Raw genomic sequence first — 17,147 nt, forward strand, 5'->3', positions numbered from 1 at the left:
TGGTAATACATTTTAACCTTAAAGGACCATTAAACACTTTGAGATGGTAATATAAAATGAAAAATCATATATTTAAAAAAAGATCTGCAATATACCTTCATTATTTATTTTGTCTCATTTTCCTGTAATTCCATTGTGAAATTGTATTTCAGTTCCTGTTAGAAATGAAAGTGCAGAACACTGTTATATTCCACACAGCCATTGGCTGCACACTCTAGTGACCTATTTATAACTGTCTCTAATTGGCCACAGCATAAAATGTAACCTAAGTTACAACATGGCAGCTCCCACTGTTTTATAGACACTATGAAGCATATTTAAGAAATGTCTTGCGGACCTGATCCGACAGTGCGGATCAGGTCCGCAAGACATCACTGAATGCGGAGAGCAATGCGCTCTCCGCATTTAACATTGCACCAGCAGCTCACAAGAGCAACGCCGCCCCCTGCAGACTCGCGGCCAATGGGCCCCCAGCAGGGGGTGTCAATCAACCCAATCGTACTCGATTGGGTTGAATTGTTGCGATTCCTTGCGATTCTTTGTGACCGCTGCTTCATAACTGCTGTTTCTGGCGAGTCTGAAGACTCGCCAGAAACACGGGCCGTCAAGCTCCTTACGGAGCTTGATAGATAGGCCCCTAAAACCTTACACTTATTTTGTCAATATTTAAACAACTAATTAAACATTAAAAATACATCTATATGTTATTCTCAGACAAATATTTTCTTTGAATGCATCGTTCTATCTATCATTTATTTAGTGTTTAATGTCCCTTTAATGCTTCTTTTCTGTAACTTTCTGCAACTACCTAAGAAATTATGTGTAGAGTATTCTTGATAAGGTGTAAAAGTCCAGGTTTGTCATGTGATTGTTAGAAATGTCTGTTTTCTGAAGAGAGCAACATATCTCCAGATATATTTGTAAATAAACTCTGCAGTATTATTCTCATTTTTGGATTGTTTTCCTTCATTGGAGATTTATGCAACAACAGCACCAATCTTTAACTCCTCCTGAGAACTGGATTGAGCAGTCATGGAACTAGAAAACAGATTAACAGGAAAGGTTTGAGAAGGTCCTGGACCTTGACAAGCATTATCTTTCACAAAGGCATCTCAATCTGGATCACTAAAGATATCATCATTTCCAGAAAGCTGGGTTGGCCTGTACAAGCAAGTTCGTCTTTTAGCTGCTTAGAAAGACCTAGATGAAACTGATCAAGTAGTTCTGGAGCATTCCATTCCACTCAAAATCCATTATAAATAAGTATACTCTTATTATTATTATCGGTTATTTGTAGAGCGCCAACAGATTCCGCAGCGCTAACTCTTAAATGTGTTAACACAAGATTGTGCTATATAAAGCAGGCTGGACTGTTTGAAGTGGCCCAGCTCACTGTCTCATGGAAAGAGGGTCTCAAGTCTTCCATCAGACCAAGCATCTCAGCTCACCAGTGTCAGATCTGAATAATAAAACTGGTAGCTGAAATCCCATATTCAGCACGGATCTTCTCAAGACATAATATCAAGCGGGATATGGCTAAACAGTAGCATTTAAAAGGTCAAGCTGTATAGTTTTCTTGTGTTTATTAAAAGCAAATAAAACAATTAAAAGCCAGGTATCATCCTTACAAAGGAGTCCCTAATTGCAACGCGTAAACTGCAGTTTCATCAGGCATATTTGACTCAAATTTTCTTCAAAATACATACCATAACGAACGACCAATAACAGCATAACAAAAGAGTATAAACACTAAGAATGGAGGCTCCAGCCCCAATAGACCAAATAGCAAATGAAATAACTAGGAATAACAATGCATGCCTCCCCCTCCACACAAGCCAATAGTAATGTTTGTATATTGTGATGTAAGGTAAACACAAATCTACCAATGGCAACAGACACCCCCAATGTACAAGGGGTAAGAGTGTAAATTAAAATATATGCCTTTTTCTACGGCCAATTATACTGTTCGTAATCAAAATGGATTCCTAATAAACTACCTTATCCAAAACCCAGACAACACATAGTGAAAATAAAAGTGTTCTACATTTCTATCGACCTCTATCTGACAGTAAACCCCTAGGGGCTAGATTACAAGTGGAGCTGTATTTAGGTCTCCTGCTCCAGCATAAACAACACAAGAAGTAATGTATTTGCGTGCACATATTACAAGTTGAAAGTAAAACGTTTACTCGAGAGTGAAACTCGGCGCTTGCTAACTTCAGAACCTTGGATGTCGCAGCCACGCTAACTTTTTCTCCCTATAGACTTCAACGGAGAGTGCAGAAGAAAAAAAATCTAACACTTATAGCTTGCACGCTTACCCGACAGGAGTTATTAATATTTCACATTCCATATAATTCACAGAAAATTTTTATTTTTATTTTACTTAAATATTTATATATATCTGTATATAGCTATACCGATATATTTATTCATATAGATATATAGGTATAGATATATATTTTACACTAACATTATCACACACACATATATATATATATATATATTTAATAATAAAAATTAAAACATTTCTATATGAAGAACATTGGAATGTAAAATATAACTCGCTTTCGGTTTTGTGCTTTAGGTCTGACGCAGTGCAGAGTTAGTGCACATGAATAATTATCTTAAGACGAGTTATGGAAATATTAAATATAAAATATTAATAATAATTATCAATGATTATTACAGCTACTGTAATATATATATATATATATATAAACAAAAGAATGGTCAGCGCTCAAAGTTAATGTATGAACTGCTATTTACAATAAATATATATTCTCATCCACTATTAAGAATAAATATATTTATATAGATATATGTCTATATGTATGCAACAATTTATAGTTAATGCAAATGGCAGTCTTATTCGGATGGAAAGTCTGTGGATGTATAATATTCCATATAGTCCACAAAGCTAGTTCCCGTGTGCTATAGGTGTGGGCAGCCCGTCTGGTCTAAAGATGATCCCCCGCAAGGTGAGGTTCTTCTCGAATTGTCTGGAAAAGTATAGAAGGAGACAGGCGCACAGGGGCACACTTCGTGTAATACGTTCACAGAAGTTACATAAAAAGCAAACAGTGGGGGAATTATCCGCGCTCACCTGGTGTACCCTCAAGTAGTGAGGTACTAGAAGTGCACTTATATGGTTGTACTCTGTTCCTTTTCTCCCCTCTCGTGTGTCCACGATCCTCCAGTGTTGGATGTATCTTCAGTGGGTCACCGTAATCCGTTGTCAGTGATAAGGGGAGTAAGGGGATATTATATGTATAGAGGTGTGTGTATAGTCTATATATCTCAATTGACCACACAATACATATTAATGTAACAGAGATTGTAAAACCATATATTTATTTTAAATAGTATAAAACAGACACTCTTGTCTGATTAGGATGCAAGTTGAACAAACAAGTAAATACAATGGTAGTGAGCCGTAGTGCTGACCGGTAGTTAGATCCTTATACAAAAGGTCTGTTTCCAAATGCATACACTAAATTGCTCCACAACCGTTAAAACGTTAGAAGTTGACAGTATCACAGATATACAAATATACAAGTATACAAGTAAACAGATAAGGAGCACCAAAGGTATAAATCGGAGCTAGTAAGGCTAGTTTCGTTGCCCAGCAACCGATTACCTTATGCAGCTCCGTGTATGTTGTGCACTCAAAAACGTGCAGGTGTGACGTGTGGCGGGGGGCGGAGCCTAACGCGTTTCGTAACCAATGGGTTACTTCATCAGAGGTGTGGGCCGCCCCCCAACCTAGCTCTATAAATGCGTGTGGCTGTGGCTGATTGGCCAAGTGTTAGCCCCTCGGTCGCCATTTTGTTTAAGGGCAAGTGGCCAGACTTTACTGTTCTACTAAACCCAGTATTTTTAGTTTTCTTTTTCTTTTTTCGTTAATCATACATTTGAAATTGCCAATAGAGTTTTAGTTCCAAGTTGACGATCGAAATTTTGTGTGCTTATTTGTAATTTTGAGTGTTACTATATAAAATTGAAGTATCCAGTTAGAAACGATACTTAAAAGAGTAAGGTCTATATAAAAAAAATAGTAAATTATATACACACAGTAAACTTAACGAAATGTATTGTGACTATCGTTTTAAATAAAAATGTTATTAAGAATAGGTACAGAAATACTGGGATACGTTATGTATACTCGTATTATTTCTGCCTCATGTTGTTGATGAAAAGAGGATACTTAAAAGAACAAGGAATATCAAAACACCAAAAAATTAGCATATTATTAAAAGGGGAGATAAAATTCTAAAGGGATTGGATATTCCAAACTAACTTAATTAAAAGCTTTAGTATATATTTCTTAATGGTTTATATACTTTTAAAATTCTAAAAACATAAAACATAAATAAACAAACTGTCTCCTGATTTTTGGAATACATACATGGGGGAGAGATCCAGAAACTGTTCTGGAAGAGAGTTCAAATAAATTGATACGTATTATAATCAGATTTAGAGAGGCGAACCTGGATAAGGTTACTGCAGAACTACACAAATTGCGCACTTTACTGTTACCCTTTAAGGGAGACACATACTATGACAAATTAGATAGTGACATAAGAGAAAGAATGAGCAAATTAGAAAGAGATTTAAAACTTAAAAAGAAGAAAAAGTTGGAACGAGACTTACAAAATAAAGTTAGTGAACAAACAGGAAATATCGAAATTGAGACTGATGTACCTTTAACACCAAACACACCAGGGGGTAACGAGACACCTAACACTCCACTAACGACCACTAACACTCTATACAGTGATGTAATTAGGAATAATCATCTCAAAAGTTCGAAGAATATAGGTCCAAGAACCCCCAAACAAACAAACATTAAATTCAATTTCCCCTCTAGAGAGTATACTCCTAGACAAAATAGGGGTCACAATACTAGCAGAGATAACTATTATCATAATCCAAACCTGAGACATGATTCCCATATGAATGAAAGAGAAAATAGAGAGGGAAATTATTATCACTCTAGAGGTAGAGCACATCCCAGGGGAGGTATAAGACATTATAACCATAACTATAATTATAATTCAAATTATAGATCCAACAGGTACAATCAGGATTCATATGGTAACCAAGGGTGGAATGATACAAGGGCAAACCAAAACTCTAATTGGGAACAACAACCACATACCTACTCTAGAAATAGAGATAGTTATAATGATAAGGGTTTTCACGACAGACATCTGACAGACAAACCAAGAGCTTTAGAGGTACAGAGAGAAGTAAGACCCCCACCACAAGAACATATACCACTAGAATGGAGACAACCACAAATACATGTAGAAGGAAGAAGGGGAAAAAGACATATGGAAGAAGAAGAGGATGTAGAGCTGGTAGAAAATTCCAACTTAAAAAGACGCAGAGAGATGAGACAGTAAAAGAAGAAACCATAAAAATCTTCAATTTGTCAACACACAATCTAAATTTAGACGAAACAGACCTTCTAAAAAAAGGTTTGTCATTTTGCGCCCTACACAAAAACCAGATCCATTTGAATTATTTATTGACATAAACAAATTCATACGTAAACTAACATTAGTTAGACATTTTGAAAAAGATAAAAAGTCACAAAATTCAGTTAGCCTCACACAATCAGATTTAGAAACACTGGAAGCCTTAATGGATCTAGAGAATGTGAACAACCATCACTCACAAATAGATTGTAATAACTATTTTGGACCAGAAGTTGACTCAAATGAATTAAGCATTATTAATAGTGGCCTAAGACCCAAGTCCATTTTCTTCCTTGTCCAATCACAGGGAAAGTATATAACTATGTTTAAGGATAAGGTCATCCAAGACTGTATGGAACTCTGCAGTAACTACAAAATCCAGAAACATAATATGAACATAAAAGAGAAAAGGGTGCTAAAAACACTAATGGATAATGAACAGATTGTGATACGGGAGGCTGACAAGGGAGGAGGCATAGTCATTCTAGACAGGAAAGACTATTTAGAGGAAGCTAATAGCCAACTCTCTGATAGTAAGACATATATGACCCTGAAAAGTGACCCTACACCTCTATTTCTGAGAACTTATATGGAACACATAAATTCTGGTTACCAAAACAGAGTACTCACGGACAGAGAGAGAAAATATCTCTCAAATGATGAACCGAAAATAGCAATATTTTATTACCTACCAAAGATCCACAAGAGCCTGACCAAACCACCTGGCAGGCCTATCATTTCAGGTATAGATTCAATAACATCTAGACTATCTGAATATGTGGATCAATTTTTAAAACCTATGGTACTTAATCTCAAATCATACCTTAGAGATACACCCCACCTTCTCCAAATTATAGAAAGAATAGAATGGAAGCCAACTTATAAATGGGCTACACTCGATGTAACAGCATTATATACATCTATCCCTCATGACCAAGGGATAAGTGCGATTAAGAGATCACTAGACAATGCTAATCAGATTGCCCTTGAGCAGAGACACTTTCTATTAGAATCCATTAGATATATCCTACAGAATAATTTTTTCAAATTCGAAGGAACATATTACCTGCAAAACACAGGAACAGCCATGGGTACAAAGTTTGCACCTAATTTTGCTAACTTATATATGGGTATATTTGAGGAGGAGATGGTTTATAATAATTTGGAATTTAAAAACAAAAATGTTGTATTCTGGCATCGCTTTATAGATGACATCCTAGTTATTTGGGATGGAGAGATTAATCTATGGGATACATATGTACAAGAACTTAATGCCAACTGCATGAATCTCACTTTTACACAAAGAATAGAAATCTCATCCATTGATTTTCTAGATGTCACTTTATATGTATCAAATGGGAATATATGCAGCAAGCTATATAGAAAACCTACTGACACTAACGGTTACCTAGACGCACGTAGCAGCCACCATCCTAAATGGATAGAAAATATTCCATTCGGACAGTTTCAGAGACTGAGGCGAAACTGCTCAGATATGAGTAATTTTGAATTAGAGGCAAATAACCTCAAAGATAAGTTTACAGAAAAACACTATCCAACTAAAACTATCCAAAAGGCATATAATAAAGCAATTCAACTTAACAGAGAAATATTAGTACATGGTAATAATCAACAATCACAGACACAATCAACTACAATACCAGATACAATAAGGGCAACACAGAAAAGAGATACTAAAATTAATTTTGTTACAACTTTCAATGAAGGCCACTGGAAGATTAAGAACATTTTACAGAAAAATTGGTCAATCTTGAAAAATGACCCCATACTAAAAGACACTATAGGCAACAAACCATATGTCACATACAAGAAAAACAAGAATCTAAAGAATTTTTTAGCACCTAGTGACATTCAGAAAACCAGGGAAAACAGATAAACAACCTAAAAGTCAGATTACTAATATACAAGGTTTTTTCAAATGTGCAAGAAAAAACTGTGTGTGTTGTGCACATATAAATAAGAATAAAAATTTCAATAAATTTATAGATTGTGGAAAAGAAGGAGAAAAATATCCGATTAAAGGTCTACTAAATTGTAGATCTGATCATGTAGTCTATATGCTGGAGTGCACCTGTAACACCCCAAAAAGATATATAGGACGCACGACACGGGGTTTAAAAATCCGCTGTCTGGAACACATGAAAAATATAGAAGCAGGAACCCTCAAAAATCCTCTTATAAACCACTTTACGATGATTCATAACAAAAACAAAGATGCTTTTTTCATTAAGGCTATAGAACAAATACACAAAGGTAACAGAGGAGGTAGTAGACTTCTGGAACTACGAAAAAGGGAGACAGTTTGGATCCATAAATTGGGAACGGCTAGAACCCAATGGGTTAAATAGAGATATTGAACCTAGCAGCATTTCTATAATCACTGGTATACAAACTGGGGAGAATCTTTTGAACACCACTTGATCTCTCCCCCATGTATGTATTCCAAAAATCAGGAGACAGTTTGTTTATTTATGTTTTATGTTTTTAGAATTTTAAAAGTATATAAACCATTAAGAAATATATACTAAAGCTTTTAATTAAGTTAGTTTGGAATATCCAATCCCTTTAGAATTTTATCTCCCCTTTTAATAATATGCAAATTTTTTGGTGTTTTGATATTCCTTGTTCTTTTAAGTATCCTCTTTTCATCAACAACATGAGGCAGAAATAATACGAGTATACATAACGTATCCCAGTATTTCTGTACCTATTCTTAATAACATTTTTATTTAAAACGATAGTCACAATACATTTCGTTAAGTTTACTGTGTGTATATAATTTACTATTTTTTTATATAGACCGTACTCTTTTAAGTATCGTTTCTAACTGGATACTTCAATTTTATATAGTAACATTTAAAATGACAAATAAGCACACAAAATTTCGATCGTCAACTTGTGTGATATACCTTTAAGGTATATCCCGCCTACCTTTCCTCCACCCTATATCAGGCACACCTGAACCATCATTCCTTGCCTGAAAATTGTTTTCCCTTTGCAGCTTATTTGACCGCATCCCTATTGCTGTGATTCTACTTTGAAAATTCCTAACTTGCTTTGGTTTCTTTCTCTCTAAAACAGGAGTAGTAAGCTAGAATCTTTTGTTGCACATTTTACTTTCAAAGTATTTACTCATTCTTCCGGAATTCTAATTTAACAAACAAACTGAATCAAGGAAGCACCGGATCTAATTGGCAGCGTCTGGAAGCCGCACTCTCACTGAAGCTGTATACCGGTCACAGAGTGTAAAACCGCTCTCTTCAAACTTAAGGTAATATTAATCCATTTACAAAGGATTGTTCTTAAGTTGTCACTCTCTGGAAACCAACCGCATTATCTTGCTGAATCTTCCGGTTATTACCATAGTCTGTCTGTGATGTATATATTTTATGAATGAGTGTGTGAGTGCGTGAAGCCATATCTGAACATTGCTACAACAAGAATCAATTACTGACGCTTTCACAAAGTGTATCAAAATACATATTTCTTTTATCATTTACTCTGAACTGTTTGCTTTATGTTCCTTACTTATATTGCAACAATTGTTTCTACCTCAATATTCCTTGCCTCTATTTGGCATCTACGAAGTTTTCTACCAGTAAAAGTCTCACCAGTGATCTAACAGGTAGTTCAAATCATACTGCCTGTTTTATTCATTAAAAGAGAAACAAACCCTTAATTCAATAACACTGCAAAAGTTCCTGCATAAAAACAGGACATCCACAACTTGGAACTAAAACTCTATTGGCAATTTCAAATGTATGATTAACGAAAAAAGAAAAAGAAAACTAAAAATACTGGGTTTAGTAGAACAGTAAAGTCTGGCCACTTGCCCTTAAACAAAATGGCGACCGAGGGGCTAACACTTGGCCAATCAGCCACAGCCCACACGCATTTATAGAGCTAGGTTGGGGGGCGGCCCACACCTCTGATGAAGTAACCCATTGGTTACGAAACGCGTTAGGCTCCGCCCCCCCGCCACACGTCACACCTGCACGTTTTTGAGTGCACAACATACACGGAGCTGCATAAGGTAATCGGTTGCTGGGCAACGAAACTAGCCTTACTAGCTCCGATTTATACCTTTGGTGCTCCTTATCTGTTTACTTGTATACTTGTATATTTGTATATCTGTGATACTGTCAACTTCTAACGTTTTAACGGTTGTGGAGCAATTTAGTGTATGCATTTGGAAACAGACCTTTTGTATAAGGATCTAACTACCGGTCAGCACTACGGCTCACTACCATTGTATTTACTTGTTTGTTCAACTTGAATCCTAATCAGACAAGAGTGTATCTATAATGATTATTTATATTAATTATTGATATTTTTTAATATTTAATATATAATAAACACACAACACACCTTAAGATAACTCATGTCGGGTTAGGGCACATGAAGAATTAGTTTACTCCTGTCAGGTTTGCACACAAATACCATCATGGAGGTAAACTAATTCTTCATGTGCCCTAACCCGACATGAGTTATTTTAAGGTGCATTATGTATTTATTAAATATAAAATATTGAAAATAATTAATAAAAATAATTATAGATGTAAAACACATTATTAAGACCGCTGCTCTTTAACTCATCCGCCACCTCTGAGGCAGCGGACAGCAATTGGACTGATAGGATATGATGGGGTTAATTGACACCCCCTGCTAGCGGCCGATTGCCTGCGAATGTGCAGGGGGCAGCATTGCACAAGCATTTCACTAGAAATGCTTGTGCAATGATAAAGGACAACAACGTATGCAGTCAGCATTTATCGATGTTAAATCGGGCCCCTCTATCTGAATCATAAAATAAAAATTTGGGTTTCATGTCCCTTTAAGTTGCCAGAGTGTAGTTAAAAGGAAAACAAAGGAAGAAAGCTTATTCAACAGAACAATTGTTACTGACCAAAAGGATACAACGTCTGAACTATTTGAGAAACACTTCTAAAGCAGATCTGTGCAGCATTACTTTCTAGGCATTGAAATAGGGCACTGGTTTTTTAAACCTGTCCTCAGGCCTCCCCAACAGGCCAGGTTTTCGCTATTAGCTTGGAGTAGGTAAAATAACCGTTTATTACCAGGTGGCACCTGGTCCCGACCAGACTTCAGACCCTATACCCTGGCCACTCCTCCTGTTGTTGGAGGAACTGTGGCGACCTTGGCTCCCCACTGCACACATGGTGGTCCTGTCCCAACATCAAGCCGCTCTGGAGTAAGGCCAACACGATTTGTAACTCGATGGGTCTCCCAGAAATTACGGACCCTGGAGTGGCTCTCTTGCATTTAGGATTGGAAAAAACTTCCCCGCACAAGAGGACCCTTCTAATATACATACTTACCTCAATTAAAATGACAATTGCCAGAAACTGGAAGAAAGTGCAACCCCCTAAATGGCAAAGTGTTGTAGACTATCTAAATTTTGTCAAATCCATGGAAAGCTTTGTCTATAGAGTTAGGCGCCAAACAGAAATCTTCTGTCTCGTCTGGGAACCCTGGGAGTCCTACTTGCAGAGATACCAGACTAAACATTAACTTCCAGCCCTTGGTGATACCTCCGCCTGAAACAGCAGCCAGACTGCTCCTGTACCCTACCCAACCCCCCCCTCCTTCCGACTTAATGTGCCCTTCCCTCCCCCCCTTCCCAACCTATCTTTCGCCCCATGAATAAGTATCCCTCCCCCCTCAGTGGGAGTGTTTCGGTCCACGACGATACAACAAGAACCCAAATGGGATCTAGGCCCGACTATATGCGGCTGATGGCCTCCCTAGGCCTTCGCGTCGCCCTGGAGCAACCTAGTTTGGGCCCCATTGGGCTTCTAGCGTAACCAAACAATTAAAGTGGCAGAACTTGCCACAATCTTGACCTTTTTACCGAATTACGACTCTATCCCCTCACCAGCACATTCCCACACCTCGCCCCGCACTTCCTAGCTTAATATTTGACTGTCCCCACAGTAAAGGTAAGAGCAGACAAAGTGATCTCCAGGCTGTCAAATATTACTGTCTACCAGCCCTGAAAAGATGTGTGATTCTTGTGCCTGGCAAATGTTTATAAAGGTTTGCATATCAGTTGTAATACTTTATGTTTTGAAAATAAAAATTTTACTTACAAAAAAAAAATAATATAAAAAAAATAAAAAAAAATAACCGTTTATTAATCAACTGATTATTTCACCTGTGCTCCAGTTCAGATATCATCAAAACCAATGAGCTAGGGTCAAGAGAAGAAGATATAAATTAGAATACGTGTTATTTTACCTGTGGAAGCTTATATTTCTCTCTCAAATGTACTCGCAATGTCGCTCGTTCCGCTTTTCTTTGGTTAAACTTAGCATCTCTCTCCATCCTGCAAGTCAAGATAGAATGAATTAGTAAACTATAGAAAATGTTCACAACTGAGATTGTTTTATATTATGAAAGAAGGCAATAGTAAAGTTGCTTGGCTATTACAAGGGTTGGACAAAATAATGTGAACACCTAGCAAATTATTAAGGTGTTAGACCACCATTTCCTTTTATATAGCTGCCAAACTTCTTGGAATAGATTCATACAACTTTTGAATAGTCTCCATTTGAATGCTGTACCATTGTTTAGAACATTTGCCAATTGCTTCAAGGATATTGGAGGTGGTAATCTACTTCTCACTCTGCTCTCTAAAACTTCCCACAGTGGTGCGATGATATTCAAGTCAGGTGATTGAGCTAGCCAGATCAGATGTTGAAGTTAATGTTGGTGTTCCTAAAACCAAGATTCTGGCTATTGATATTTAGTCCATAGGATGCACCTAATCAACTAAATTGTCCAAGCTGGCAGTAACTTGACCATTTAGGGAAATGATGGGGTCAGCCAAATACCAAGATATGGCCACCCAAATCTTCACAGATCCACCCTATCCTAGTAAGATAGGATATGAACTAATCAAGGATTCTTGATAAAAATGGTTAAAAATGCGTTGAGACACTTGAAGTTTGTAAGACCATGCATTGACTGTTCAAAGTGAAAATGCCGAGATGCCCCAGGTGATGACATCACTCACTGAGGTTGGTTACATTGGAACTCTGTGCTTTTAGTGGCTGTTGTATTGTATTGCACTTTATGAATTTTAACTTTTGTGAGTGAGGATTTGTCTAACAAATCATCCATCATTTTTTTATGATGATTACTTTAGTCACAGTCTGATATAAATATATATATGAGACATATTTTGATCTTAGACATTTATCTTAGAAATTATATACTGTCAAATATGACATGAATAAAAAGTTTCCATATTAATTGTGAAATATTCTAAGAAATGTCTTCCAAAATGCTTAGATTATTGCACTTTTCTACAATTATGCATCAGATACCACAGTCCTGTCAGCTGCTCCAACATTTATCACTAATGCAAGGGCGGTACTACCATTAGTGCAGCAGTTGCAGTGGCACCAGGGCCCAGTTGCAGAGAGGGGCCCATAGAAGCCAGTCTATACATAAAATTGTGTCTATGTGGTCACAATATCTATGTATAAATACTCAAATCATTATACAGTGCAGTGTTTTTACTATTAATGTATAGATATTGCATCATTATACAGCACAGCATATTTATCAGAGTATACATAATATTTATACACAGCAGTGCTCTCATCAGGGTACCGTGTATAGAAACTGACATCATTATACAGCACACTGTGCTCACTGCTAGAGTATAAATACTCAGTGTCATTATAATCTATCTATTTATTTATCTATCTATCTATCTATCTAGCTATATATATATATATATATATATATATATATATATATATATACACAGTATCTCATAAATAAAAATGAGTTCACCCCTCACATTTTTGTAAAAATGTTATTATACCTTTTCATGTGACAACACTGAATAAATGACACTTTGCTACAATGTAAAATAGTGAGTGTACAGCCTGTATATCAGTGTAAATTTGCTGCCCCCTCAAAATAACTCAACATACAGCCATTAATGCAAAAAGAAAAGAGAAACAACGATGGCACTACATATGTTGTTGCCAAAACACATCAGTATAAAAGTCCTATTTGTATAGTTTGATAATAGGACTGTGACTAGATAATTAGTGAGGCTGGTGCTGTCCACAAAAAGAGACTGTTAGCACAAAAACCAGTGGGCTACTGGGAAGTGTGTACTTATATAGCACTCAAAACATTTCGCAAGAGAATGCAATATCATCAGTGTGGAGATTGCAACATGGTAAACATCCGGAGCGAAGGGGGTTAAAACTTAACTTTTATTGGTTCTACAAAATAAAAATACAAATGGTGACATAAAAACACAAAGGTTTTCTACATAGTGTAGTAACTGTAGCCACATGAGGGGTAACAAGTATGGTTTGTAGTATGACCCAATGTATGGGATTGGCACTGTCAAATACACTGCTCAATAATAATAATAATGCCCAATTAAGCTGAGGGTGCTGGATATATATATATATATATATATATATATAGAGAGAGAGAGAGAGAGAGAGAGAGAGAGAGAGAGAGGGGTAAATATTTCCCAATTTTTTTACTGTTAGTGTGCCCAGAACAGTGGCATTCAAAAAACCCCGTCTGAAATAACCAGAGTATATCGGGCAATTACACAATATTAGGTTGCCCCCAAATGTGGCATCTGGGACCTAATGTCATAGGGTTCATATGATAGTTCTATAATATTGAATGATTTCCCCTGACAGATAGGTATATAAGGCTGAGATAATGAATGGGGTGTGAATGGGGAGCAGGTGTGTTATTTTTGGTGTTATCACTCTCACACTCTCTCATACTGGTCACTCATACTGGTCTATTGGAAATAGACGTATGAGTGCTGCCAGCATTGCTGCAGAGGTTGAAGGTGTGGGGGAGTCAGCCTATCAGTGCTCAGACCATACGCCGCACACTGCATCAAATTGGTCTGCATGGCTGTCGTCCCAGAAGGAAGCCTCTTCTAAAGATGATGCACAAGAAAGCCTGCAAACAGTTTGCTGAAGACAAGCAGACTAAGGACATGGATTACGGGAACCATGTCCTGTGGTCCGATGAGACCAAGATAAACTTATTTGGTTCAGATGGTGTCAAGAGTGTTTGGCGGCAACCAGGTGAGGACTGGAGTACAAAGACAAGTGTGTCTTGCCTACAGTCAAGCATGGTGGTGGGAGTGTCATGGTCTGGGCACTAGGGAGCTACAGTTCATTGAGGGAATGATGAATGCCAACATGTACTGTGACATACTGAAGCAGAGCATGATCCCCTCCCTTTGGAAACTGGGCCGCAGGGCAGTATTCCAACATGATTAACCAAAACACACCTCTTAGATGACCACTGCATTGATAAAGGAGCTGAGGATAAAGGTGATGGACTGGCCAAGGCTGTCTCCAGACCTAAACCCTATTGAGCATTTGTGGGTGTCATGAATACCTCATGATTTAGCTGCCAAGGGGTTAATTCTCTTTAGCCTGTGAGCTAAAAATCTTTTTTTTTTCATAAAGAACTGTGTCTTGTGTTTGTTTGTGTTTCCTTTGAAATGCCAGGCCCCCTCATAAATCCTGTGTAGTATACAGGAACAGACTGTCAGCAGAGGGCATGATACAGAACAGTGCCTCTGCACAGAAACTGATAAGGTCAATAAAGCGACATGGGTTTCATGTAGTATAATGTTTAAAACATGTTATGACCGTAAATGAAGGTAAATATGACAACCCTGTCATATTTGATATCAAACTGATTTGCACAATGAAACCAAGAGATTGCCTTCCTGCTTATGTGAAAATAGATTTACCTAGCAGAAATTATAATGTGTTCTATAAGTTCAGGCAAAGACTTAGAGTTTATTCGAGGTCGTAAAAGGTAGGGGGTTTCCTAGCCCCCGTGAAAAGGGTTGGGAAGCAACCTGATCTCTTGAAAATTGTATAAAGTTTGATGTTTCAACATGTAAAATTGTTCATTCTACATGGGAGGCTGCTACAGCGTGAGTGACCATCTTCTCTTGCCCATCTCCCTGGGGCAGACTTATAAGCTAGGAAATTATTAGGTCTGTTATTTTCTTAATTTTATTTTAACCTGTTTGCTGTGTGTAATTTTATTTGTAACAACTTTTTTTTATTAATAATGCATTGTGCATAATATTTTTGGCATAATAAAAAATTCATTTATTAAGCTTTGGCCTTTGTCTAATAATTGAACCACGTTACTGAAAGAGACTGGAACATTATAACTGTATATTTTAGGTTATTTTCTGCTAAATTGTATTCTAAGAGTTAATGTGTAAATCTGGGGTTTCCTTAAGTTTTCCCATATCATATAATCTTAAGTGGTGGCAGCTAGATATTATAGTTAGTTTAGTGTGGATGGCATTAAAGGGAAGTTTTGGCATTTCTTTTACGTCTAGTACAAACTGGAGAGTGTTGTTAACCCTTGCACTGAACTAAATCACAAGCTTGCCTGGTGTGGCTAGATTGTGACATATTAGTGAGAGTAGAAGGGGTCTGATAACCCTTTCTGTGCCAAATAAGTGACTGGCGCAGGGTTGGATAACCCTGGTCGTCACAGTGGGGCATCCTCAAAAAAATGTGGGGGAGTGCAAGGTCTCTAACATCCACCAGCTCTGTGATGTCATCATGGAGGAGTGGAAGAGGACTCAAGTGGCAACCTGTGAAGCTCTGGTGAACTCCATGCCCAAGAGGGTTAAGGCAGTGCTGGAAAATAATGGTGGCCACACAAAACATTGACACTTTGGGCCCAATTGGGACATTTCCACTTAGGGGTGTACTCACTTTTGTTGCCAACGGTTTAGACATTAATGGCTGTGTAAATATAAAAAGAGAGAGAGATGCACTCAGCTGAGACAGAACAAAAGCTAGAAAAACTTCCGTGCCTGTTCATTTTAGGGTGCCACTCAGGGTGCATACTCTTTTAGCACACTATGCCCCTTCACAGAGAAAAAATATCCTGTAGCATATCAGTCTGACCCTGCCCAATGACAGTCCAGCACCGAAATACCAGGCAATTCTTCTCTGAACAAGAGAAACAACAAACCCAGACGATCGTTTCGGCCTTCTGTGGGCCTCGTCAGTGAGGTGCAGTCGCATCTCTCTAAGGGCATGTGTGCAAGGAGTCCACGTCTGGTTTCCCCTTTTACTCTTAGGGAGACCCAAGAGCAATTTGCATAAATATAAAAAGAGAGAGAGATGTACTCAGCTGAGACAGAACAAAAGCTAGAAAAACTTCCGTGCCTGTTCATTTTAGGGTGCCACTCAGGGTGCATACTCTTTTAGCACACTATGCCCCTTCACAGAGAAAAAATATCCTGTAGCATATCAGTCTGACCCTGCCCAATGACAGTCCAGCACCGAAATACCAGGCAATTCTTCTCTGAACAAGAGAAACAACAACCCCAGACGATCGTTTCGGCCTTCTGTGGGTCTCGTCAGTGAGGTGCAGTCGCATCTCTCTAAGGGCATGTGTGCAAGGAGTCCACGTCTGGTGTCCCCTTTTACTCTTAGGGAGACCCAAGAGCAATTTGCATAAATATAAAAAGAGAGAGAGATGCACTCAGCTGAGGCAGAACAAAAGCTAGAAAAACTTCCGTGCCTGTTCATTTTAGGGTGCCACTCAGGGTACATACTCTTTTAGCAC

The 17,147-nt window shown here is 37.6% G+C and overlaps 1 protein-coding gene across 1 annotated transcript in view; it reads right to left on the minus strand.

The window, feature by feature from the left end:
* CPLX4 (complexin 4) overlaps positions 1-17,147 on the minus strand; it is a 76,172-nt gene that overhangs the window by 19,510 nt on the left and 39,515 nt on the right. The window contains exon 2 of the mRNA XM_053700419.1: positions 11,763-11,850. Within this exon, the coding sequence (XP_053556394.1) occupies positions 11,763-11,850 (88 nt within the window). The remainder of the gene's footprint in view (positions 1-11,762; positions 11,851-17,147) is intronic.

The sequence above is a fragment of the Bombina bombina genome, chromosome 2, assembly GCF_027579735.1.
Source record: "Bombina bombina isolate aBomBom1 chromosome 2, aBomBom1.pri, whole genome shotgun sequence".
Taxonomy (NCBI): domain Eukaryota; kingdom Metazoa; phylum Chordata; class Amphibia; order Anura; family Bombinatoridae; genus Bombina; species Bombina bombina.